We start from the raw sequence: 27,385 nt of genomic DNA, 5'->3' as shown, positions 1-27,385 counted from the left end.
TATGTGAGGCTGAATGTAGGAATCCCTACCTTTTTTCATTTTCTCATGAACATTTACTGGATACTTTTGCAGTGCTGCCTTGTTTTCTAAAAATATGCTGGTTTTTCTCTGTGGTATCTAGCTTTCTAACGGTAGCTCACAAATTTTCTCCTTCCTCATTTAAATTAAAAGAAAATCTTAATTTGGCTGTTGACTCATCTGCCAATTTATTTTAGTCCTTGGGAGGTATGTTTTATCCTTTGCTTGAAGCTCATTGCTTTAGTTTTATTGTTCATGAGTTAATAAATCAGTTTTTGGATTTTGACACCATTATAGCCAAACATTCATTTCTTATTTCCTTTCTTTCCCAAAGGCATGACCTTTATTAGAAAGAAGAAATGAAAAGCACTTCTAATTATCCCCCAAGTTACTATTTCCCATTTTGAATGTTAGACTTACAAAGCTTTTGTATGTGTCTTTGATCTTAACAGTTTCATTCATTTCCAAGTCAGTTGTCAGAGCAGGAAGTAATTAGTTGATTCATTAAGTCATTTATAGTTTGAACCCTGACTTTCTGTCTTATATTCATGGTCTTAGAAGGGCAGTCTGTTTTTTTCATTTTGGTTTTTTTGTTTGTTTGTTTGTTTGGGTGAGTTGTGTTGGTGAGGGGAGGGCAGAAGGAGAGGGAGAAAGAGAATCTTAAGCACACTCCACTCCCAGTGTGGGGCCCAGTGCAGGATCCCAAAACAAGGTTCGGTCTCACAACCCTGAGATCATGACCTGAGCCAAAATCAGGAGTTGGATGCTTAATGAGCTGAACCACCCAGGCACCCCAGAGAGCAGTCTGTTTTTTGGTTTGCTATTTTAGATATACATACAAGCTGCTGTCCGTGTAACATTCAGTGAAAAGTTGGGACCTGTGGTTTAGTACTCAGAAATGGCCCCGGTGAATTCATGGCCAAAGGCCCATCTGTTCGCTTGAGCGAATAATCGCTTTCTCTACCTGTTAGCGTCTGTGACTCCTTTTCAGCTTTATGCAGCGTGATAGTTCCTTTAAAAGGAACTGATTCACCCTCTGTGGTAAGAAGAGCTTTATTCCTGTTATGTGGATTCAGTAGCTCAGAACTGTTTTTCTTCTCTGTCCATTTTTGCTGACGCACCTGTGCATGGATCAGCTTTTAAGTCAAATTTAACTTTTTTGTTAGGAAGAATTCAAAACATATACAAATAGAAAATAGTATAATGAATACTAATGTACCCATGAACCTGCTACAGTGTTATCAGATTTCGTTGAATCCATTCCCTGCTTTCCTACCTTCTCCAGAATTATTTTGAAGTACATCTAAAACATCATTTTAATTACATTATCTTAAATGTTAACCACTTTTTTTGTTTGTTTGAATTGGGCTCCAGATAAAGTCCATATTTTGTGAGTGGTTGATATATTTCTTAAATCTCTTCCAGTCTTTAGGTTCTTTATCTCTAATTTGCCTTATATTTTCATTTAAAAATTTTTTAAAAAATTGAAACATTTGTTTCCTAGTGTTTTCTACTCCCTGGATTTGGCTCATTACATTATTTTGGTGATATTTCACTTGTTCCTCTGTTTTTATATTACTTATAATTTGGTAGCTCAACCTAGAGGCCCAGTCGGATATTTTGGCAAGACACTTAGTGGTGTCGTGTATGCTATGTGCCAGGCCCTTTTAAGTACTTTACATAATTAATCTTCATAGTACCTCTTCATAGTGAAGTGGGTGCTGTTTCCCTATTTCACAGATGAGCAAATTGAGGCTCAGAGAAGTTAGATAAGAACTTAATCTTGAGTCACACAATCTGTAAGTGGTAGAATTGGGCAGTTTACCCAGGTTTTTCTGACTCCAGAGCCTCACTTCTTATGGTCCTGAGTTGATTTATCTAATTAATTCTACTAGGAGATTTCTTTTTTTAAGTTTTGAACATTCTTCAGTATTAGATGGTTTGTCATAGTCATTTGAAATTTTAAATTGGAAGTCACATCATTTGAGGGTTTCACGTTGGTTATCAATATATAAAATGTGCAATACACTAGAACAAGCAGAGATGAATAAGAAACAGTTTCTACCTTCACGAGCTTAATATCTAGTGGCAAAGAAAAGTTATATGCACAATTTAATAGGGAAGTGTACCTGACTCTTAAATATGCAAAGTGGTAAAATGCAACTTGAAAACTTGTTTATGGGGCGCCTAGGTGGCTCAGTTGGTTAAGCGTCTGCCTTTGGCTTAGGGCATGATTCTAGATCCTGGGATCGAGTCCCACATTGGGCTCCCTGCTCAGAGGGGAGTCTGCTTCTCCGTTTGCCTCCCACTCCCCCTGCTTGTGGTCTATCTCTCTCTCTCTCTCTCTGACAAATAAATAAAATCTATTTAAAAAAAAAAACCCAATGTAATTTATATGATTTCAGATTCTTACCAATCTGTAACTATTATAATTGAACCAGAGATACTTTTCTTTATCTTTCCTTGTGAAATGGTGAATTTGTTAGTTTAGGTCAGTTCCAGAAAAGTACTCCATTTTTATAGAATGGTAAATGATAAATTGATAAATGGAAAGTGAACTGGTTATGATTTTAATTTGGGTTTTTTGAAAGTTAGATTAACTTTGACGTTCTTATTCTGGGTGACTTTTAATGGTAGATGGGTTTTATGTATGTAATACTTCTATACTGTGTTTTTTTCTCAATCTTTTATGTTAATTGTTTTCTTTATGTATCCTTTAGCTTGATAACTATGGCCAGCAGGAACTTGGGGATCTTTTTGTGAACTATAATGTAAAATCCCCCATTACTGGAAATGATCTCTCCCCTCCAGTATCTTTTAACTTAATGTTCAAAACCTTCATTGGGCCTGGAGGAAACATGCCTGGGTATGTATCACTTACTCTTTATGTAATGAAGTTACTAAAATTGTTGTAATAAAAAGTAAACATCAAATCAGCCATGAAGGAAAATTTTTGAAAAATGGTATGTAGAAGGTACAGATAAACATTTTAAGGAGAAATAATAACAGACATATTCTTAAATTTATTTCTTCTAATCTTTCTGAATATATATATATATATATATGTATATGTGTATATTTTTAGTGTATGTGATCATTTTTTTGCCAGAAAATAAATAGAAGTTTGTGATCATCATATCTTGTGGTGATAGCTGTACAGGGTAGAGATAGTTGAGGAATGGTTTTATAAGTCATTGAACTTATTGCCAAAGGAGACTTAGAAACCATTTAGTCTAGATCAGTACTATCCAATAGAACTTTCTGCAGTGGTATAAATGTTCGGTAATCTGTGTTGTCCAGTATAGTAGCCACTAGCCACATGTGGCTATTGAGCACTTGAAATGGCATTAGTGCTTCTGAGGAACTGAACTTTAAAATGTATTTAATTTTAATTAATTTAAATTTAGGCATTTGACTAGTGGCCTACCATACAGAACAACATAGGTTTGGTGTTCTTTAAAAGATGTGGTTTTCACAGTAAAAAAAGCTGAACAATTTACAATATGACCCAGAACTAGAATTTGTAGATATAGATTCCTTCTCAGTGTTAACAAACTTAGCCAAAGTAATCTATTTCATAACTTCAGATGTTTTTCTTATGGTCTCATTTTAGATAATCGAGGGTAGGCTTTTGTTAGGTGAAGCGAGATAGATTATGTTTCCTAAAGTAGAATAATAAAAATTAATTGTGACAGAATGTACGACTAGAATTATTTTAGTCACACATTGTGTTGACTTGGGATATTTTATGGAACGAGGCCAAAGGTGAGCCTTTCGTTTTGGCAGTACATACAGAGAGTCATTAAATGGGCCAGGCCCTCTGACCTGTCATCATACTCTTGGGAGTTTATCTGAGCAGATAATTCAAAAGGAAAGGAAGCGATGAAGGTGTATTTATCAAGAGCATATAAATTAAAAGTAGAAATAACCTATTTATCCAAAAATTGAGATGATTAGTTAATTAAAGTAGATCGTTTTAGTAGGATACACTGCAACTATTAAATATGAAATATTTTTATGATTATTTAGAAAATGGAAAAAATAAAGAATACATAATTTTACACATTCTACTTCTAAATCATGCACATAGAAGCTCCTGGCTGGCTCAGATGGTGGAGCATGCAACTCTTGATCTTGGGCTCATGAGTTCAGGCCCCATGTTGGGCATCAAGTCTACTTAAAAATAAATAAATGAAATTTAAAAGTCTTACAGCTTTTTAAAAAAAATGTATATAAACTGTAGTTACACTTCTTTTGGATGAAATCTGGAAAGGACCTTCAGAATGAGGTGTTGGTATATTAGAGTGAGAAGAGGGTACATTATATTTTATCTTTTCCTTGATTTAAAGTTCTTTTCATAAAACATTTATGTGAGGTAGGCCCTCGGAAAAGCTTTCTTAACTGATGTTTTTGCAGAGAATATTTTCTGTAAAATTGAGAAGAGGAGAATGGCTATCATGGTGTATTTGCTTAGCTGTATCTTTAAAACATGGAGAAAAAGAGAAGAAACGTGTGGCTGGAAATGTGGAATACCACAGAGGAGAAAATGATAGGAAAAACCTGCCATTTGCCTGGCCTGGTGTGATGACTATGATGAATGAGCTCTAATGCGAGTGTAAGGCCATACTGGCTTCTTTGTAGCCACACAGTTACACTCTAATAGGTGGGTTAACAGGCATATACTTAGGCAGAGTCTTCTTTTCAAAAGGATCTGAATTGTTGTCTGCCTGCACGTTAATGATTTATCGGGTTTTAGGGACAATAAGAGAGAGGTGGCATTGACTCACTGGACTGATAAAATAGAATGACATTTCTGATAGTAGTATTGCCATACCAATTGCTTGATACATTCTCTAACACTTGCTTGAGTATGTTTGGTACCAAGGAAAATGTCTCCTCTTCTTACTCCTTTGCTTTAGAGCATATATGCACTGCTTTGTATGAAAATAGTATACTTAGCACTTTCGGGATTTGTATCTAGAATTTCAGATTTTTGGAAAACTTAATTTCCTTCCTTCTAACAGACTGATTTATTTAAATTTATAGGTACTTGAGACCAGAAACCGCACAGGGTATTTTCCTGAATTTCAAGAGACTTTTGGAGTTCAACCAAGGAAAGTTGCCTTTTGCTGCTGCCCAGATCGGAAATTCTTTTAGAAATGAGATCTCCCCTCGATCTGGACTGATCAGAGTCAGGTACTGCCCGTATTGTTCTTCCACTAAAATTTGTGAATGAGCTAAGCATTGAATAGGAAAGGGAAGCTTGCTATGTTGAAACAGTTCTGCTTTGTTCTTACATGACCATGTCTTTGGTTTTGTCCTCCAAAAGATGATGTTAATGTTTGTAATCTCTGGGACCTCAGGTAGTTGTGAGTAACTAATGGGAACTTAAAAGGAAAGAAGGTGAAGAATAGATCATGTTTCTCACCTGCTCCAAAATGATCTTCCCCCCTTGTTTGTCATATATTTAGAGGATGGCAGGATCTTGATTGTCTAAACCAAGGCATTTTTCTGGCAGTGGTGATGTATGTAAGTGTAGGGTGAGGTGGGGACGAGGTGACGGTCAGGAGGGGAGTGTCATCCGGGGTGTCCAGGGCAAACAGCAGCACTGGAGTTGGCTGCGGGTGTTTCTGTAACCAGTTGACATTCCTCCAGATACTTGGGGTGCCTCTGTGACAGGCCAGCTAGCAGGCTTGCTTCTGTCTACTCTAGTCTGCTCACTTGTCTCTATTCTAATAATCTCCTTTTGCCAGATAAGTACAGGCATACGGGGGAGGGCATATTGGCACTTAAGTTTTCTTTAGAAACTTACTGTGATTTTAAGCTTTTTGTGATTTCTGTGTTTTCTTACTGATATCATCTCTTGGCATTATAAATTCCATATAAAAAATAAGATACGTAGGTAAACTTAACTATCTTAGACTCCAGAAGGATTTTCCACAGCCCCACCACCCCACCCATCTCCTCTCTTTTCTTACTCACTATAATTACAGACTTTAGTCATAGCATATCCCAACCACTGACTCTACATCAAAGCACCCAAAGCACCTGCCTAATCTTGTCAGTCCCCCTGACACCCACTGTGGAAACACCCCATATACTGACCAAACTGTTTCTTCAGGCCTATGATTGGCTCAGCCTTCTGGTCGAGAAAGTGGGGACTGCACGAGGAAGGGGCTTGCACAAAACAATTTCCCTTTGGGCCTCCATGCGGGAAGAAGAGGTGGTCAGAAACTTTAGCCAGCTATAATAACAATGGAAACTTGTAGGCTTGAGTCTGTTTTACTTCCTCGCTCCTGGGTTTTTCTGTCTCTCTTTTTCCTTTTGTTTTTTGGCTTTCCATCTCTTCCAGTAGTATCTTCAAGCATGATTTCAAAATACTGAGGAAGCCCGGTAAGACTGACTTTGTGTAAAGTCAGTGTTTTGGAGAGGATTTATATAATGTCAAGTAGCACTTGGAAGTTATAAAAGGACCACAAAGTAAGGCAAAACCTGTGGCCTGTGGAATGGAAAGTGGTAAATCGAAAAAGTAGCTCAGAGCTGAGGAGTGATTAGGAGTAAGCTGGTGAAAGGTCCATGGGGTTCCTTGGTCATTTTTATTTTGGACACTTTCACTTTAAAGCACCCTGTCTGGATTCTGGCTGGAATCCAGAATTTGTTATATGCATCTGTAAGGTCCCGACTAGAAATCCACTCATTCTTCCATAAGCCAGTATCCGCATGGCTTTTGTTCCTTGGATAGGGCTAGGATTTGTTTAGTGTTGTGATGTCTTCTTGATGGCATGGGGTTATCAGGTGATTAGTCTTTGCATGGCTGTGATTTCTTCTATTTAGGTTGAGAGTATTAGACGGTTCATCTGTAATTAAAAAATATATTTTTATTGTGATTGGCTGGTTCTGTCTCCTAGACTATAGGTTATTATAGTTCTCCACGGTCCAGGTACGGTCTCTGAACTCAAAGACAAGAGACTATTGGTAGCATCACTGTTAGAGTTGATTTCTAGCTCCTGTCTGTGAGCTGGGATTATTTGACAGAACAGATGGAAAGACTTTGGCAGCAGATTATTTTGGGATTCTGGCAGAATATTTTGATATGCTTTGCATTTTAGATGTTCTCTTGCTGTCCGCCAAGCTATAAGATATGTGAGGACAGACATTTTGCTTCTTTGTCTGTGTCCTATTTCTGTGCACATGGAGGATGTTTGATAGTGGTTGAAAGAAAAGATATAGGTGCCTTAGGACCAAGTAAGAAATACGATTAAAAAATAAAGTTCAAAAATCAGAGCTCTTTTGCAATGCATTTCACGTATTTTTAGGGCACATTTAAGCAATTTTTCATTACTTCTGAAACATCTGAGATAATCATGGAAATGCACTAGTAAATGTGTGTGGGGGAGGTGTTTAAAGAAGAGAGACTTGATTTTGACTCATAAAATTAACTTAAAACACTTTTCCCCCAATAGCTACTTAATTGCCATTCAGAGAGGTCTCTTTGGGAAACCATTACTAAATGCATATTTATTTCATCATTATGCAGTTAGCTTGATGCTAGCCTGTTCAGTTCATGTCTTATGTCCTCTGCCTTGAATAACACTTTATTCAAGGAGCTGTTACTCTAAAGAAGCCAGCTGTATGGTGCCATTATCAGTCATTTACTTGCTCAGAGCAATAAAAAGAAAGAAACCAAACTACTATAAAAGCTGAAGAATAATTTCACTTCACTTTTAATTTCCCATCCTTTGAAAAGGAAATACTGGGAACTTCATTTAGTATATATATATAAAGACTTGCTAGTGGTCCAAGGAAACCCACTTTATTTGGAAGTCGCTATTCAGGATCTCATTTCTTTTTTGTGTCTGACGTTCCCTTAAGTTTTCCTAATTTTAAAAACTATCAGTCTGTTCTTTAAAAATTATTTTCCAATGAAAATAATCTTTTGTTGTTATGGCTAGTATGGAGGGAAACACAGGTGGATAGTAGTTAAGGTAATAGAAACAGATTTTATTCAAGACTGTTGCAGTAGGGGAAAAGGGACCTCAGTATAGAATAGGGCTCAGTTTTGAATACAGCAGGGGCAAAAGAGGATTTATAGCCAAGGCGTGGGGTGAAGGGCGTCAGTGGCTAGAAAACTACTAAAAGGGACCATCAGGGGCAAGGCAAGAGGGATTCTGGCCAAGCCAACCTAATGGGTTCTTGCTGGAGATAGGCCAGGGTAAACAGACACCAACTGGGGGATGGTAGTGGATGACAAACCCAAAAAGAGAGCAGAGGTGATCACATAGCAAGGGTTGGGGTAGAGGGTTCTAGTTAAACTGACTTATCAGGGTTCTTACTAAAACCGGATTTTATAAAGAAGTATACAGATGGGCCTACGAGGAGGTTCAGAAAACTGACTAAAATTAGGGCAAGCAAAGAATCTTTATCATTAGACAGAAGTTAATATTTGAGAGAAGTTTGATTGTGTTTATTTTTTTAAATTACTATTCAAGTGAGTTGTAAAGTTTTCATTGATATGTTTAAGAATAATAGCCACCCAGACAAACTTAATCTAACTTCTTTTTTTTTTCCTTGCCATTCTCTTAGGAAACAATTTTCTGGTTTACTGATAAGAGATTCCTGTTGCCTGAGGGCCTGTATCATTGCAGAGTAAAGTTGAAAATAAGGGCCTTGTTAATTTTTATAGTTAAGTATGCAACTTTTATCCCTTACATTTTTTTTCTTCCAGAGAATTCACAATGGCAGAAATTGAGCACTTTGTAGATCCCAGTGAAAAGGACCATCCCAAGTTTCAGAATGTGGCAGACCTCCACCTTTATTTATATTCAGCAAAAGCCCAAGTCAGCGGACAGTCTGCTCGAAAAATGCGTCTAGGAGATGCTGTTGAACAGGTAAGATTCCATAGGTAACTTTATTTAGGTTATTCCAGCTTAGGGTCTGCAGCACTTAGGAAATTCTGTGTACTGGATGACAAAATATTTATTTTAGTCATTTTATTGTTTATATAGTATTTGCTTTTTATACAGTATTTATCCTACACTGTTATTATAGTGGGAGGAAATTACCTGAACATGCCAATTTGTAGGCCACGGGGCTAACATGAAAAAAATTTAGCAGAGCACTTGGAAAAAAGATCCTGGTCTGAACTGTGCCCTGTCAATCCAACTTTTATCAATATGTGCCATTTGGTGGAGACATTTTGACTCACAGAAAGCCAGTCCTCTGGATTTTAATCTTACACATAACAGTTGGGCTAAAGTCTTGCATAGGATAGAATTTCTCTAATCATTTGTCTAGAAAAGTGAGTGAGTGGAAACTTTATCTAGTAGTCTCTGCTGCCTGATAGTGAAATGAATTGCCCCAGGGAACAATGAACTTCCTGCCCCTGAAAATATTTCAGTTGAGGCTGAGTGATGACTTGCCAGCCATTTTGCAGAGAAGGGCTCTGCAGTGGGGCTAGATGATTTCTAAGATCCTTCTGGTACTGGTGTGTGCTCTGGGGTGCACACACTTCAGTGGATAAGGATACATTAAAATCCCTTCAACATGTCTTATTACTTTTGTTAATTCAGAGGAAGTATATCTGCCCTTGTAGGGTCATTATTATGAATGGCATTGCTAGTACTGTAGTACTGAAGTATTGGGCTGAAATTTTGCTGATCCAGTGAGTATGGCAGAAAGATTTTGAATAACTCTGTTATAATCAGCTTGTTAACTTGGCATTAACCCCTTTAAAAATAGCCACAATCAGATTCTTTGTGTTTGAGATTGTTCTGAAAGCTAGATAAATTAGCTTACCCTGTGTGTCAAATATTTTTCAGTAGAGTATGAATAAATCGAAAGTGGTACATTGGCCTTCAAAAGTATGTGTGTTTTTTGCCTTCCTCTGTGCTTGTTTGCATGTTTCCTTGCTTATTTATTCACTTACTTGTTTATTCATTGATTTTTAGGGTGTGATTAACAACTCAGTATTAGGCTACTTCATTGGCCGCATCTACCTCTACCTCACGAAGGTTGGAGTATCTCCAGATAAACTCCGCTTCCGTCAGCACATGGAGAACGAGATGGCCCACTATGCCTGTGACTGTTGGGATGCCGAGTCTAAAACATCCTATGTAAGGATGTGGAAGGGTCGTTAGCATGTGATCTTCACACTGTTAACATAGGAGGCATGGATTTCAAAATTGCATCTTGTGTGTTTTATGTCAGTGGAACAAAGAGAAAAGAGGTCTTTTCCAAAGCAAAATGGAAAAAGCAGTTGTGCTCTGTCCTCTTATAAGGAAGGGGTTACTTTTGTGTCCCAAGAGCCCTTTGTGGACTTAGATGGCTTTTCCAGAGACTGAGAGTACGAGAGACAGGGAAGGTCAGTGACAGAGCAGTGCTGGTGTGTACATTCCGGGGATGGGTAGTGTTATGGGTAGTATCCCCAGGTGCAGCTAAGATGGGGTGGCCTCCTTCTTGACAAGGAAAGACCCTAGCAAACGTTGGAAATGGTGATAGAGCTGAGTAAAGAAAGACATGGTGCATTTTGTTTAGAGAGCTATTTGATAGGTTTTGGTGATAGACTAGTAGTTCGGATCTCTTGTTTAGGAACTACCTTTTCTCAAATTCTATGTATTTAATAGTAATTCAGAGACATCCTGGCTACCACTTCACTATACCTTACCACCCGCAGCTCCCAAACATGAACATTCATACTGGAGCTTAGGATTGACAGACATTTGGGTTTAGGAGGGATGCCTGGCTGGCTCAGAGGAGCATGTGACTCTTGATCTCAGGGTCGTGAGTTTGAGCCCCACAGTGGCTGTAGAGATTAATAAACATAAATAAACATTTTTTGAAAAAAGTTAAAAAAAAAAAAAAGCCATTGGCTATAGAAGATGCTTTCTGCCCTGATGGCAGTGGGAACAAGGTAGCATCCAGAACAAGGGGCCTGAGAGCCTCCTGGCCTTTCATGTTGGTTATAAAGAGACTTGTCATTTATTCCCATGTGCCCTTGGTTTCACTCTTTAGTTTTCAAAATGACTTTAATAGATTCATTTTTAAAAATTAGAAATAAAAATTAGTCATTTAAAAAAATGACTCATTTCTGTCAAATCAAAAGCAAAAAGTAATTCTGAAGAATATTATGTAGAAAGTGAAACTTCCAGCTGTATAGACGTCCTCAAAAGTTGTTCACGTCTCTGCATCAGGGATCAGCAAATGTTTTCCATTGTAAATGTAGTAAAAATACTTTAGGCGTTGCAGATTTTTGTTTCTTCTTGTCGTCTCTTTCTTTTTTACATCCCTTTAAAAATGTAAAAACCATTCTTAGCCCCATGGGTTTTTTAGCCATTAAATGATATTACATGCATTACAAACTATACATGCATGTATATGTTCATAGGTATGCAGATATTTGTAGTGGCTGTTACTGATGTTGTTTTAAATATATTCATTTTCCTTTGTGGATTTAGGGAAGAATTTCGGTAATCTGTTAGGTTTTTCTTATTAGTAGATTTTCCTCACAGACTTGTTGGACATATGTATGCCAAAATGATGGGAGTAGTTATTTTTGGGTTATAGATGAATATAAATTTCTTTACATGTTTTAAATTTTCTGGAATTTCTTCATATTTGCACATCAGATAAATAAATAAATAAAATAGTTCCTGTGTTGTGTGAGAAAAGATTATTTCTTTTCTCTTTGTTCCATACCAGTTCCCTTTCTTAGTTTTCTCTGACTCTAATTTTGTTAAAGTAGACACAGATTCTTGCTATCTCACTTGAGATTCTGAATGTGGCCTGGATTACATTTTATTTCTTTCATTTGTTCATTCAGCATGTATAATTGGTAAGGGCTGTGCTTTCCATTCTGAATGCTTCATATGTAGTATCTTACGTAATCCTCATCGTAGGTCCTGTTTCTGAGGAGACCTAAGTGCTGAGAGGTTAAGCAATTTGAGTCTCACAGCGAGTGGTAGAGGTGCGGTATGAACCAGGACCGTCTCACTCTGGGCCCGTGCTCTTAACCACTGTGCTACATTGCTTTAATAGACCTTACGACATTTCTGCTCATGTTTTTTGAGTGCCACTGTGAGCTGTAGTTAAGTATTGAGAATCAGAAATGTGGACCTCAGTCTTCCAGATGTGATGAACATCATAGTGATAGTAGTTAATCATGCTACGTTGTGTATTCAAAAGCTGCTGAGAGAGTAGGTCCTATAAGTTCTAGAACCACGTGTGGTTGCTGGATGTTAACCGACTTATTATGGTGCTCATTTTACATTATCTACAAATACTGAATCATTGTATTGCATACCTGGAACCAACATAATGTTTCATGTCGATTGTACCTACATTTCTTTTTTTAAATTAAAGAAGAAAATTGAAAAAAGAAAAATGTGGGCCCAGCACAGAATTAGGCTACATTTTACGTAAGGTCATTGGGAAACGAAACAAAACCAGAAGCTTGAAGGTAATAGGAACTTTCAAGGAGAGGGGAGAACTCCTTTAAAGACCTTTTCTTGTTTTAAGTACTCACAGTAGTGATTTTTGTTAAACTAGTTGCTTTATAAAGTGTTGTAATTGTTAACAGTTCTACCAAACTGTAGACAACTGGTGCCGTTTGCTGAGCATGTTTTATAAAGCAAAGGAAATGCCAAAACCCTATTCAAGTTGTTCCATTGCAGCCTGAGAGAACAAAGGAAAATTGTTTCTCACTCACTTAAATCAGGGAAATAAAACAGGTAAAGAGCTTCCTTCCCTCATCTGAAGTACTCCATCAGTAGAACAGTCTGATAAATAGAAATAAGACAGTCCCTGCATTCAAGAAGAAACTTGAACACTTCCTTTTTATGTGCTTCATATTTTAAATTTTTAATGAAAAAAATGTTACTGAGACAGCTAATGCTCCGTTCCTTTCTTCTCTTTTCTCAGAGGTAACCACTATCCCAGGCTTGTTGCTTGCTGTCCTCAGATGTGTTTCAGTGATTTTACCTTTTTAGTACATAAATATGTTGACATCTTCAGTGAATGTCAGATGATCAAGTTATTTGATTTTAGGTTTCATTCTTTTAATTTCTGTTTTGTTGTTATGTGTTGGGGTTTCTGAGCTTGTGCGGTTTATCTTTGCCGTCTTTAGTCCATGCACCGCCTGTGGTCACATGCTTGGAAAGCTTAGTAGTTGTGATGGTTGCAATTTTTCATACTCTTTGGATCAAAGGCAGAATATAAATATTCATGAGGACTAACTAGATATCTACTAAAATAAGCCTTTAACATCTCTGTGGTGGCGTTGCTGTTAAGTTTTATTCTGTGACTTAAATGCTACCTGCTCTTTACTGAGGTTTCTTTTGTTGTGTAAGAAACTGAATTGAACACAAATGGCCACATTCATGGCCAGCTGAGCTGTGTGTTTAGCACAGCCGTTTGATCTCAGGTTGTGAGGTCAATAGACACTGCATCCAAAGAGAGTAGAGGTTTCTGCCAGATTCATTTTGAATCATGATTTTGAATTTGAAACCTGTCTACTGACTTTGTCTAGGTTCACATTTTATTTTTGTAGTTAAATCCTATAATATATTAGTTTATCCCACATTTACAATATTGCAAAATAAATCTGCCCAGAAAATAAGAAGACCACTTTGTGTACATGTGTGAATTATATTTTATAGTGTTGTTAGCTGCCTGATGTAGGGAACTATTCCCATTTCAAACATTTATAAAAGTTGAGTGGAGATGCTATAATAAATTATCTTTGGGTATGTGAAAGTTACTTATAATCTGCATGCATCTGTGAATGAACCCAGTGTAATAAATGTTTTTATTTATTATGTCTTCTTAGGGCTGGATTGAGATTGTCGGATGTGCAGATCGTTCCTGTTATGACCTTTCTTGTCATGCTCGAGCCACCAAAGTCCCACTTGTAGCTGAGAAACCTCTGAAAGAGCCCATATCCTTTCTGGTTGCTTCAGCAACTCAGGTCTAAAGTGTAAACTTATTGAAAATGGATAAATCCAAGTCTGCACATTCTGTGGATAAACTGAGATGTTTTGGATATTGTGGTAGCACTTATTTAAACCTACATGTTCTACCCCTGTCATTGCTCCTTTCCTAGTCTCTTTCTTGTAACCTGACACACCCACTTTGGTGTGATTTATGCTTTGAAGGAAGCATATTCAGAAGAGTGCTCTGAATGTCTTTCCGGGTGTTGGCCAGTTATTCCCAGCTATCTCCACAATGCATTTCTCTATACCTGCACCTTTAAATAAAGGGCACCTGGGGAATACTTTTTCTACTAAAAGATGAGTGCCATTTTATGGTAGATGAAATAATAATTTAGCTCACTTAGTCTGTAAATCAGCAAAGAAATTTCCATTCTTTACCAGGCAGTTGAGGTCGTGAACTTATCTTAGGGCTAGGCCAGGGACAGCAGATAGATCCTGTTGTGTTTGGGACATTTCAGAAATCAGTAAACAGTAAGCAGAGGTAATTATACCGTGTATCAGGTTATGTTGCTGGTTAGATAATATCCCTTTCATCTCACTGTAGCTTTGTAGAAGTCTCTGTTGACAATGTTTACTTACTTTTAGTGAGGTTTGTCTGAATGATTTCATCTTACACTTGAAGTCCTTATAAGTGGGATCTAGGATGCCAGTAGAGAACTAGTTGTTTCAGTTCGATGATGGATTGTCCTCAAGATCGTTTTCCAAAATACTATGGCAGTTCACTGTGCTTTTTGGTTCCTTGACTACTTCCTACAAAACAGTCAATGTTGTTCAGTTTGAACCCAATAAGGGAGCAATTGGCAAGGCATATAAGAAGGACGCAAAGCTAGTGCTGGAGTACCTGGCTGTTTGTGATGAGTGTTACATTACAGAAATGGAGAAACTACTGAATGAAAAAGGGTGAGATTTAAGATGTGTACTTTTTTTTTTTTTAAAGATTTTATTTATTTATTTGACAGCGATCACAAGTAGGCAGAGATGGAGGCAGAGAGAAAGGGAGAAGCAGGCTTCCTCTTGAGCAGAGAGCCAGAGGCCGGGTTCGATCCCAGGACCCTGAGATCATGACCTGAGCTGAAGGCAGAGGCTTAACCACTGAACCAGCCCGGCGCCCCAAGATGTATACTTTTATGTGGGCGTTACTTAGCTATGTCCTCTCTGCAGGTTCTGAAAGGGTGAGATCAGTTTCTCTAGAAATTTTTTGCAGGTAAGTATTATCTCTAGTCTTTCAAGAACTGTGTTTGCTGAGATTTTGGCATTATAGCCTGGAAATAGATTTGAAGTGATCTCTCCCCCCACCCCGTAACTTTTTCAGAGGGGGAGGTTTGTCTAAGGAGGTGACTGAGGAAAAATTAGAAATGACATTGTCTCAGTCCTTCTTTTTTTGAACTTTGGAATGGTCTCTATAATTGTTTTAAGCATAAATATAAAAACAATAGAGACAGATCTGTAAAGGAATACGACATAATCCAGTACTAAACAACGTAAAATTTACTGTGTCTGACGAACAACAAAAAAAATTCTAAATGGGGTGCCCAAGTAGCTCAGTCAGTTAAGTGTCTGACTCCTGATCTCAGCTCAGGTCACGATCTCAGGGTTGTGAGTTCAAGCCCCACATTGCATTCCATGCTGGGTGTGGAGCCTACTTAAAAAAAAAAAAGTTCTCAACATGAAAAAGCATGAGCACATGACCTGTATTGAGGAGGTCTATAAATGTTAAGTATGTAAGTGAATATAAGTGACATTTTCTTTAATTTCTTTAAAATGACATCTCTTAATTTCTTTAAAACGTAATGAACTGTTTAAAGCAAAAACAGAGGCATATGTGTGACTTAGTCGGTTAAGCGTCAGCCTTCAGCTCAGGTCATAATCTCAGGGTCCTGGGTTTGGGCTCTCTGCTCAGCGGGGAGCCTGCTTTTCCCTCACCCTCAGTTCCTCCCCCGACTTGTGCATGCACACGCTCTGTCTCTCTCTGAAATGAGTAAAGTCTTAAAAAATATTTAAAAAATTAAGCATGGGCGCTGGTGGCTCAGTGGGTTAAGCCTCTGCCTTCAGCTCAGGTCATGATCTCAGGGGTCTAGGATCAAGTCCTGCATCAGGCTTTCTGCTTGGCCTAACTCCCTGCCTACTTGTGTCTGTCAAATAAATAAATAAAATCTTTTAAAAAAAAATTAAGCAAAAACAATAAGAATATGTTGTGAAATTTATAGCATAGAAGTAAAATGTATGCCATCAGCAGCTCAAAGGATGAGAACAAAGAATTGGGAATATACTGTTGTAAGGTGCATACATTATATGTGAAGTGGCATAATACTCTTTGAGGGTAGACTGTGATAAATTTGGAAAAGTGCATATGGTAAACTCTAGAGCAATTACCTGGAAAAACATGCAAAAACCAAATGGATATAAATAATGAACCAGTTTTTATGGGAGATAAAATAGAATAATAAAAAATACTCCAGAAGAAGGCAGGAGAAAGGGAAAAACGAACAAAGAAATGATGGGACAAATAAAAAGTAACTCTTGAGATGTTAGATTTAAACTCAGCAGTACCAATAATTATATTAAATGTAATTATCTAAACAATTAATAGCCATTGATTGTCAGACTGGTTAAAAAAAATCAAGACCCAATTAAATGCTATTTACAGAAAACTTGCTGTAATTGTAATACACAAATAACCTTAAACATAAAAGAATCAAAAGATATTTCCCATACAAATATTAATCAAGTCAGGAGTGGCTGTATTAGTATCAGACAAAGTCAACTTCAGAACAAGAGAAATTGCCAGGGACAGTTACATTTCATAATGTTAAAGGGATCAGTTCATCAAGGCATATTCTAACTGTATGCAACTAAAAACACCTGAAAATATATAAAGCAATCTTGATGGAACTGGAAGGAAAAATAGACAAATTCACAATTACAGTCAGATATTTCTACACCCTTCTCTCAGTAATTGTTAGAGTAAGCAGACAAAACAAAAACAAAATGGGAGTTTGAAGATACAAACATTATTAAATGGCTTAATTGCCATTTATTGAATACCTAATAACTGAAGAGTACGGCTTTTTAAGTGAATTGGTAAAATCTTTTATATATATATATATATATATATATATATATATATATATATATATATATATGTATTTTTTTTTTTTTTTTGGTACAACTCTCCCATTGAGTTTTGCATTATTTTCTAGGTATTGTTTAAAAAGGCAAAGGAGGGGTGCTTGGGTGGGTCAGTGAGTTAAGCGTCTGCTTTTGGCTCAGGTCATGATCCCGGGGGTCCTGGGATTGAGCCCCACATCAGGCTCCCTTCTCAGCAGGGAGTCTGCTTCTCCCTTTCCCTCTGCCACTTTCCCCTGCTTGTGCTGTCTCTTGCAAATCAACTCTTAAAAAAATAAAAAAGTAATAGAGCAAAGAATACAAAAGACTGCATATGGCATGCAAACCATGAAATAGTTCTTATCCGGCCCTAGATAATAGGCAAAGTGAAAGAAGTCTGACACAAAAGATATATATGTAAAACAAGGAAAGATGATTCGAGTTTATAGTGGTAGAAAGCACATCACTGGTTCACTGGGAGTGGAGGGGATTGAGATGGAGCTTTGGAACGATGGTGGTTGCATGAGAACATTGTCAAAGGAAGTTTTGTAAGATGAATGTAACAAGTTGAAGATACATGATCGTCCATTTCAGTAGGAAAATTTTAAAACATACTGGCTTCCCAGACTTAACATCTATTTATGCTAAAACACATCAAATGCCATTAAAATGGACAAGTAAGAGCACTAGTTAGATATCATTATTTGTCATAAACCTGACAATTTCCTTTATTAATTATTCTCAAATAATGGCTCTTTGCTAATTTCAGTTTTTTTTTTATGACTGTTACCTAATCTACACCTGAACTGTACTCACAGAATATATCTCATAATGTTTATGTAATGGAATGATAATGCACTTAAAAACTACAGACAGAACAGTAAAAATGGAGGAAATTTGTGAAAACCACTCATGCTGCATGACATTATTGGTGCTTGAAACTAGCAAAATGCAGTACAAAGTGTGCCAACTACACGGCTTAAAGACAACCACATGAGGGCTCTCTTTTCCTGCCACTGAGCTGCTTGTGAGCCAAGACAAATCCAAACTGATCATAATGGGAGGAAATACCTAATAAACTAAAACACATGTCATGAAACACTTGATAATTACATGAAACACTTGATAAAGGTGAATTCTTCTTACCAGAAGTGGAATGGTCATATCTGAGGATACAAACATAATGCAGTCACTGATTTTTGGAGGGATAATGTTTTATATTGATGTATTGGACAGAATCATTAAACTTCTTTAAGCTATGGGGCGCCTGGGTGGCTCAGTGGGTTAAGCCCCTGCCTTTGGCTCAGGTCATGATCTCAGGGTCCTGGGATCGAGCCCTGCATCAGGCTCCCTGCACAGCGGAGAGCCTGCTTCCCCCTTTCTCTCTACCTGTCTCTCTGCCTGCTTGTAATCTCTGTCAAATAAATAAATAAAATCTTAAAAAAAGAAAAAGAACTTCTTTAAGCTGATCTTCAACATAAGTGTCAAAGTTTATTTTGGGATTAGTGTGGGAGTTTTAAAATTACCTTTTATAAGATGACTAGCTGGTCATTTTTGCATTTCTTGGGACAGTAATGAGAACAGTGGTTTTTTTGCCAGCAGGCCTATCTCTGACAAATTTATTGTAATTATTCTAAAGCTAAATTTTTTTAAAAGTGGTTTTGGCTTTATTTTGATCTCAAAAGCAAAGGAATTAATCATTGAGGCACTTGTGGAATTTTATAAGACTAGTCACGTTTTTGGGTGCTTCCCAGAATACTAATTGATTCCATTGTTAAAATAATAATTTGGTGTTCCTTATGAAATAATTTAAATTTGACTTCAGCCATTTTATCTGGAAAGTTGACCAACCTATATTACACTTAAAATGAAAAGAGTTTAGCAATTGGTGAGACTCCTTTAAATTAAGACATACGAATGCATGTTTTCCCTAATAAATGATGTGTTCTCTTTGTAGGGAATTCACTGTTGAAACTGAGGGGAAAACATTTCAGTTGACAAAAGACATGGTCAACGTGAAGAGATTCCAGAAAACACTACATGGTAATTAAACAAAAACAAAAATTATTACTCCTTAAAGTTTAAGTTTTATGACATAACTATTTTACAGAAAATTTGAAGAAGAAAAATAAGTATTTAATGCCACAACCCTAAATATGTGTAGGGCATTATCTTTTGCCTTTTTAAAAAAGGCATTGTGTTAATAAATTGTGTTAATACTAAAAAATATAATGCCACCTTTGTATTTCCTTTGAACTGAGGTGCATATGAAGAATATCTCTTCAATTAAAACCATCTTTTCATTTGCTCACATTTTAAGGAAATATCCTTATATTGTTTTTTTAAGCAAAGGAGAACGTACCCCTTCACTCTTTTGTGGCAAATTAACCTTTTAAAAAGTCATTTAGATAATTGATCTCTCATGCTTTTGTAAAAGATAAGGAGGTGATTATTATTTGTAGAACAAATTACATGAATTGGGATATGAGTATTTTGGAGAATATACAAAGGATGCTTACGGTTAACTGTGGCTAAGTGGAAGCTTCTGGAAACTGAGAGTAGTAGGTGGGTATTTGAGAAGCTACTGTTGTTGGAGACAGCATGCCTGCTTTTCCATTTGTTTTTGGCCTGCCTTATGGCCAGGCTTCAGTGAGCTGTGAAAACAGTCTGAGCAGTGATCAGAGTAAATAGGGAATCCTTCTTGCTCTGGGGCTTTTTAGTTGCTCTGGTTCAGAACTGTACTTCATCATGGCTTGGGTGACCCAGAAGGATGGGCAGAAGATGCCTTGGTCATGTGTTATTCTTACTTTTTAATCACAGACAAAAGAAACAGCCTGTCTTTTCTTCCACATATGTGTATTTTTGGTTCTACTTCTCTCATTTCCCTTGAAACAAACTATCCAAGGTTAAGGTCAGTTACCTTAGACCCAATGCTTAGCAGTCCTTCCTTTCTGAATAATAAGTGTTAATGAATCCATTTCCTCTGTGTACCACAGATACAGCCTCCCCATGTGAGGCCTCTGGTAAATGTCTTTGACTGAGTGCAGATCATCAAGCAAACTCTTCTCTGAGGGCTTCCTGACCCCAGAACCTTGGGAGTACAATGGCAATAACTTGACTTTCTTAAAGAGTTCTCATCAAGATAGCAAGATAAAAAGTAATCCACAAAGCATGTGATTGTGTGTAGGAATTGTTTCTGTTAATTTTGCCAGTTATGGTGGTAGATTTCTCATTCTAGCAAAGTATTACAAAAGCTGGAGAGTTTTCATGCTTTCTAGATGATGGAGTAGCTGCTGTTGCTCAAAGCTTAACAAGTGTGGTGTACTTGGTGTACATAGTATGCTGTGGCACTCTACAGAAGGAACACTCTGGTACCTTATTTCAGTTTTATGCTGTATAAAGAAAGAATTTGGTGAAAATGTTAAAGGCATCATATTTCCTACCAGCAAATAGTTCTAAGGAATGTTCTGACTTATTTGTCCTGATGTATAGGATCAATCAAGTCTGTCTAGAAAAGAGAACTTCTTAGTGTTGGTAAGAATTGTTGGGAGAGGACCCGCAACGCATTAGGCAGGGTTGGAGAGAATGTTACTGGATTTCTATCTCTCTTGCAGTGGAAGAAGTTGTTCCGAATGTAATTGAACCCTCCTTTGGCCTGGGCAGGATTATGTATACAGTATTTGAACATACATTCCATGTACGTGAGGGAGATGAGCAGAGAACGGTAAGTTGTCTTGGATAGTATGCTATTCTCTCACAGTGTCAGGGCATGAAGTTTACTGAAGTACATTATTAAGATGACTCTGGAATGAATGATTAGTTACCGAATGTACTAGCGGTATTAACATTCATTCATCTTTGCTTAACTGTTTACAAAGCAGAAACTTTCTTCTGTTAGCTCATTGAGCTTTGGAATATGTAGTCATTGGGGTTGTTTCAGTTGCCTGCTGCTCTTTATTCTGAGACAGGGCATATTATGATAGGGGAACTATCTGTATTGTGTCAATGGAAGATACTGGCACTTTCTGGATATACTCATGTTTTCAGAAAATTAGGAAGAAGGGGATGTCTCAGAGAATTTGGACAAACCAAATAACTGTATCTATGCATTGGTGAAGTTTGGTTAAAGGGTACTTTCTCAAACTGCACAAAATTCAGGGACTTTGGGGGTTAAGGTTCTCGTCCAGAGGTACTGATTCATAGGTCTGAGACCCGGGGTTCTATATTTTCTTATAAGAACCCCAAGTGATGCCAGTGGAGAGATTGACAAATAGTAAATTGGGCAGTGGTATTTGGGGGATAGCCTTTCCTAGCATTCAAGTTCTGTTAAAGGTAAGTATTTCTAAGAAGTCTTCATTAACTCCCACACACTGTCTTTTGGCCCTGATGCTTCTGAATCACTGCTCCATGCCTTCCACATTATCTCTTCGTTCTGCCTTATTCTACGTTTCTCACCTCGCCACTGCCTGCAGAAATTACACTCTTGTTGTTTATGGGCACAGATTTCCAGGAAAATCAGTTCGAAGACTGGCTAGAGTGGAGAGGTTGTATATGCCAAATAAAGCAAATGAAACATTCTTATCTGCATGACCATTCTGGGCTGTGTGTACATGATGTGAGACATCACCTCTGTAGTTCTTTGTAGGACATTTAACCTTGAAGAATAGACTCATGAGTTCTTGGTGCCAGTATTTTAAAAAGTCTGACATACTCTTATGTCATAATGTAGCTAATAAACCTACTGTCTTATTCTCTGCCGTAATTGCATCTTCATTTCCTGACATTTAAGGAATAGCTTTTCATTCATTCAGCAGATCATAAGAACCTTCTCTGTACACCAGATGTGTAAAAAAAGGCATGGTTATTCTTGAGGACTGTTGGCACAAAGTGTTCTTTTAGATACCAAGTTTGCTTCAAGCCTTTTCTGTTTATTTTTTTAATAAAAAGGTCTTTAAAAAACATTTTAGCTGTTTCTCTGAATCTAACAATATTGATATAACCAGAACTTTAATAGAAATTTTATAAGGGCTAAGCAAGAACAAATTAGTGACAGTGTTTTATGAATTACATAGAGATTACCTTCTGAGTAGAAATTTGATTAGGCTCTGAGAAGCCAGGAATGTTTCTAAATTTTTATCACATAGCTCCTTAATCCGTTTTCCTATGAATTTGGTATAAAAACATTGCCAGTGAGATTGAAAAAATTATTTTTCTATAAAGGCAGTTCCTCAGTTCTCTCTCACCAGATAGAGAGGAGTGGAATTGTCAGTGTTCTGTAGTTCGGGCAGCCGTGGAGTCTAAGGGGTTACAGTGGGGATACTCAGCACTGCTTGGCATTTAAGGCTAATGAGGCTTTTGAGGGACTCAGTTGGAATCCATGTCAGTGATTTTTATGGGGCCTGTTCATTCTTGCTTTCCTGTGGACCTTTCCTTCCTTTCCTGTGGACCTTTTATACAAATTTTATTTAAAAACTGGGTTCAGCTCTTATTTCCAACTGAAAACAGTAGACTAGTTTGCTTTTCACAGAATATCTTCGCTGTCTTTATTTCTCAGTAACTCTGAAGCCTACTTGAGGAGCAGTTTAATAGGTTTGTTTGTACTTTTCAGTAGAGGTATATAAAGCATCTCTTTTGGTTTCACTCTATTTCTTTTGGATATACATTTGCAAACTAATTAAATTTTTCTTACCTGGTTACTAAAGCTCATAGGCCCTTCAGCGATGCTGAATTTCTTAAAGGACAGGGTTGGATTTTGGTTTTCGGCACTGCCACTTAATATTTGATGATTTGGCAGGAGCTTCTCTAGGGGTCTCCAAGGAAAGAAGTAAGGCTTTTATGTGATACCAGAAATGACCATCTCATACGGTAGCTTTCGCAGTGCTTTCACATCATTCAGCTTTGTACAGACATGTGAAGTAAGAGCAGATGGGAAGTACTCGTGTTTAGGTGGAGAGACTGAGATCCAGAGTTCACTAAGGCAGTTCGGATTTAGAGCTGAAAATCAGATCCTTCTGGGTCTGATTACCATGATTTTTCTTTGTCACACTGCTTTTCAAATCATGTTTTCTGGTATTTTGATAATGAAATTTGAACATTAATGTTTAGATGTTTATAAACTAATGTCTTTGGATTTCTTTCTTTTTTAAAACATGCAGTTCTTCAGTTTCCCTGCTGTAGTAGCTCCATTCAAATGTTCGGTCCTGCCACTGAGCCAAAACCAGGAGTTTGTGCCATTTGTCAAGGAATTATGTAAGCAAATCCAGTTGGGTAATCTCTAGGGGAACATTATTAAGTAGACTGAATTTTAGAAAATATTTTTTTTCAATAAAAATACGTACTGAATAAAGAGTAAAAAAATCTAAGTGATTTTAGCTTCTGCCCTTACTTCTCTACAAGAGGGTGTGTGCTTGTTCAGAATGTTTCCTCCTAGCCTGTGAATTAGTCAGGGTAGGACCCAGGGGTCAGATTTAAAATATCCTTGCTTCTGCTCTTGACCCTGGCACTGCTCCCTTCATTGGGGGAATCCTCGTTGGGGGTTAGCCATCCTAGTGGATCTGCACCCACTGGACCCACAGCAGTGAACGGGCACCTAGTAGTCCTGTGGTGGGGCCCACTAACTTCAGAGTTGGGAAGTGGGAAGAGTTCATTGAGTTGCTTGGGGTCATGCAAGTAAAGGTGGGGGAGTCTGGACAGGACCTCCTGGCCTTGGCGCTTACTGTGATACTCGTTCTGCAGCCGTGTGAGATACAGGTAGGAGCTATAACGAGGCACTTAGTAAATTTTGGTGATTTTTCTTTCTTTTGCAACTGTTACTTATTGTTCTCTTGTCTTAGTCTCTTTTATAAGCTCCTGATCTTGTATGACAACATGTAGATGACACTGGGCCTTTGTTCACTTTTTATTTTTAATTTACTTAATTTATTTTGGATAGCGGAAGCCCTGACCAGAAACGGCGTCTCTCACAAAGTCGACGACTCCTCTGGGTCGATTGGAAGACGCTACGCCAGGACTGATGAGATTGGCGTGGCTTTCGGCATCACCATTGACTTCGATACAGTGAACAAGACCCCCCACACGGCAACTCTGCGGGACCGAGACTCCATGCGGCAGATTAGAGCAGAGGTGGCTGGCCTTGTCTTTGGCATTTTTAGTCTTAGAAATGTATCCTGGTTCCTTCTGATTTAACCTGGATTTTGTTGTGTCTATCCTCCCTACCCCTTTTTTTTCCTTTGAATTTTAATCATAGGCTTCTATCAGACAGAGCACAGATTCTCAGATCCCCTTGGTTTAATTATGAAAATACCCATTAACAGTTATCTAATGTTTTATAACCATTTGGCCCACTCTGGACCCATTCTCCAGCAGTTTGCTTTTATGTAGTTGTTTATTTGGGCAAGAGAAGTGTGATCCCAAGTGGTTGCTGCCATAGTTTTATTGGCAGGCTTTGGGGGGCTTTGACAGTTTTACCTTTATATTTCTATACAAATGTGTACATATGTAAGGATACCTATGTATGTATAAACTTTTCCTGTGAATCCATTCAAAATAGCCAATAATGTTTCAGTAATTTTACTTAATGGGAAGGGATAATGGAGATGGGAAGAGTTCAGAAGGGGAAGGAAAGAACACCCACTAATTGACAACTGCCTGACTAATTAATTTTGAGCATAGGTTTTATTTAGCGTGCCTGTTATGTACTTAGCTTGCTACAGAGAGTTAATAAAAGGAAAACAGAAGTAAAAGACTGCATTTTTTCCAGAGGTGTTTATAGTCTAATTTGGAAGTTAAGGATTTCTGGTTTGTCTTTTTGCAAAGCCAGATCTGTCTACTCTGGAACTACATTCTCACCTGATAGTGGTTCTCAGAGTGTGGTCCCTGGACCAGCAGCATTCACATCACCTGGAATTTTGTTATATAAGCAAACTCTTCAGCCCAGACCTACTGAATCAGAAACAAGTGGGGTGGGAGGTTGGAAACTGATAGAGAGTGGGCATGACATGACCCCTGGATGATTCTGGTGCACGCTCAAGTTTAGGAACTGCTGCTGAGTGGTAGCCAGTGTTTAGCTGTGACGTGGGAACAGCTGACCTTCTTGGTCGAGGCGCTGCGGTTTGCCAGTCTCCCTCACTCCCTCCTTGACTGGCTTCTCTTCTTAGAGTTAAAGTTAATGCTCACGAAGTAGCTTCAGGTGGCAGCTACTTAGAATAATTAGGAAAGGCTTTGTGGGAGAATTGAGTGATCCAGGGGAGCTGGTAGATATTCTGGGTGGGAAGAAAAGGATGAACCCAGGCCTGGGAGAGAAGTGAGTAGAAGTGAGTGAGGAGGCTTTAGTAGGAGTGACGGGAAACACTAAGTGGGAACCAGTTTGCAGAGGAATCTTGTCATTAGACACCGATCTGGCTCTCGGTAAGGTCTCCTGAGTTCAGGGTTAATCTTTTTTCGACAGTCTAATCAAGTTTGTTGATTCTTGGAATTCTCTTTCATTTCCTCAGGTCTCTGAACTGCCCAGTGTAGTCTGCGATCTGGCCAACGGCAGCATCACGTGGGCTGACGTGGAGGCCAGGTATCCTGTCTTTGAAGGGCAAGAGACTGGTAAAAAAGAGACAATCGAAGAATGATGACAATTTTGGTGACTTTTGACCACTTGCCCTAATAAAAAAATAGCTCTTATCATGCCCACTTTACAAACAGCATTGCAATTACTCCTGGGGACTGCATTTTATCCTCAGTGGCTGCCTGATCTGACCCCCACAATTAAAGAAATTCTGAACAAACTTGGAATCCATTTGCTCATGTTTCTGCGTTTTCAGCAAAGCTGTTTTTTTCCCACCTTTGAATCGATATGCTTATGACTTAATGTTAAATGTGATTAATACTTTTTTTTTCAGTTAACAGCTGTATCGGGGTAAAATTTACGTTTCATAAATCTCACCAGTTTTAAGTGTCCAATTCAGTGATGCTTAATGTATTTATAGAATGTTGCAGCCAGCACTGCAATCCAATTTTAGGCCGTTTCCATCGCTCTGGAAAGAAGTTACATGTACATTTAGCATCACTTTCTAATCCAACCTCAGTCCCGAGTAGCCACTTACCTACTTTGTCTCTCTAGATTTGCTTTTTCTGCCCTTTTTCTTTCTCTGAGAAAGTGGTGCAATGTGTTAAAGAGACAGCATTCCCTCAGCCGCTGGAACCACTTCTAGGAAAAGCTGGGGTGGGAGATGGGCGGCAGGAGGAGCGGAGGAGGAGGAAACGTCCTGCTGAGAGGTGGGAAGCATGCTGCTGTGGGTTCTTAGGGCTGCCAGCCACGGTGTTCTGAGGATAGAAGACCTTGCTTTTCTGAGCCTCTGGGAGGGGTTGCGTTGGCAGAAGCCTGCTATGTTAAGGCATGCTTGTACTTGGCCTTGCAAGTAGCCCTGATGATCGTTGAACTCCTGATGCTGGAGGAGCTCCACCTGTCTTGTCTGACTTAGCAGTTTACTTCTGTTACGTTTTTATACAGAACATTCAGAAGACATATATTTATTTGTTGGGAAAATCCTCAAGCATCTGTGAATTTGAACAACTGTGTTTTCAGAATTAAGACTTTGTCTAGTGTTTCAGCTTCCTCTCAGACACTGTGGCGTAGGGGTGGGGTGGTCTCCAGAACGTTCCCTTTGTCTTGGGTAGGAGGAACAGTAGAAGTAGTGGATCTCCGAGGGATTCCCTTCATTTTTCTTTCCTCCCCAATGATGCCTGCCACAGTACTGCACGTAGTAGGTATTCAACATAGACTTTGGATGAGTCTTGAATTTTTGAATGAACTTCTTGGGGGTAAGAAAGCCTTTTACTTTAAAGCTTATTTCTCTTCTGCCTGGTGCCTTTTAAAGCCTTCGTTCTAGAAGAAACTAGATTTTGAATAAACTGAGTGTTCATTTTGTCGGGATTTCTTTCACCTCAAACTTCTTATAGCTCTTGACCTGGTATATAGTCTGGCATTCTCACACTGGGGCTGGGGGTGGTCTTGGCTTATTCTCATTTACTTCCTTTTACAGCGAGTACCCGCATAGTCAGTCAGTCACTACTACCTCAGACATTGTTATGAGCTCATTAATAGTAAAGATAAATATTTCATACATAGCGGAATTTGCCTGCTTTGGATCATAAAGGGATTAGAACTAAAACTGTCTTCACTTTTTATTGGCAAATAATCTGTCGTGAGTTCAGTCCTGGATATTACTTCTGGGAGCCCTCCCTTTCTCTTCTCTGTTCCCCCTAGGTAGGGCCAGTGTGTGGTTTCT

The 27,385-nt window shown here is 38.2% G+C and overlaps 1 protein-coding gene across 1 annotated transcript in view; it reads left to right on the top strand.

Moving 5' to 3' along the window:
• The window catches only part of GARS1 (glycyl-tRNA synthetase 1), a 44,370-nt gene extending 18,487 nt beyond the window's left edge, over positions 1 to 25,883 (top strand). The window contains exons 7-17 of the mRNA XM_032304054.1: positions 2,739 to 2,884; positions 5,065 to 5,214; positions 8,744 to 8,906; positions 9,966 to 10,130; positions 13,841 to 13,948; positions 14,758 to 14,903; positions 19,066 to 19,151; positions 20,723 to 20,832; positions 23,264 to 23,357; positions 24,040 to 24,230; positions 25,601 to 25,883. Coding sequence (XP_032159945.1) covers positions 2,739 to 2,884; positions 5,065 to 5,214; positions 8,744 to 8,906; positions 9,966 to 10,130; positions 13,841 to 13,948; positions 14,758 to 14,903; positions 19,066 to 19,151; positions 20,723 to 20,832; positions 23,264 to 23,357; positions 24,040 to 24,230; positions 25,601 to 25,726 — 1,485 coding nt within the window. The 3' untranslated portion in view covers positions 25,727 to 25,883. The remainder of the gene's footprint in view (positions 1 to 2,738; positions 2,885 to 5,064; positions 5,215 to 8,743; positions 8,907 to 9,965; positions 10,131 to 13,840; positions 13,949 to 14,757; positions 14,904 to 19,065; positions 19,152 to 20,722; positions 20,833 to 23,263; positions 23,358 to 24,039; positions 24,231 to 25,600) is intronic.
• The last annotated feature ends 1,502 nt before the right edge of the window (positions 25,884 to 27,385 follow it).

The sequence above is a fragment of the Mustela erminea genome, chromosome 11 (assembly GCF_009829155.1).
Source record: "Mustela erminea isolate mMusErm1 chromosome 11, mMusErm1.Pri, whole genome shotgun sequence".
Classification (NCBI taxonomy): Eukaryota; Metazoa; Chordata; class Mammalia; order Carnivora; family Mustelidae; genus Mustela; species Mustela erminea.
The sequence above is the reverse complement of the archived record's forward strand: the minus strand, read 5'-3'. Positions and strand labels throughout refer to the sequence as shown.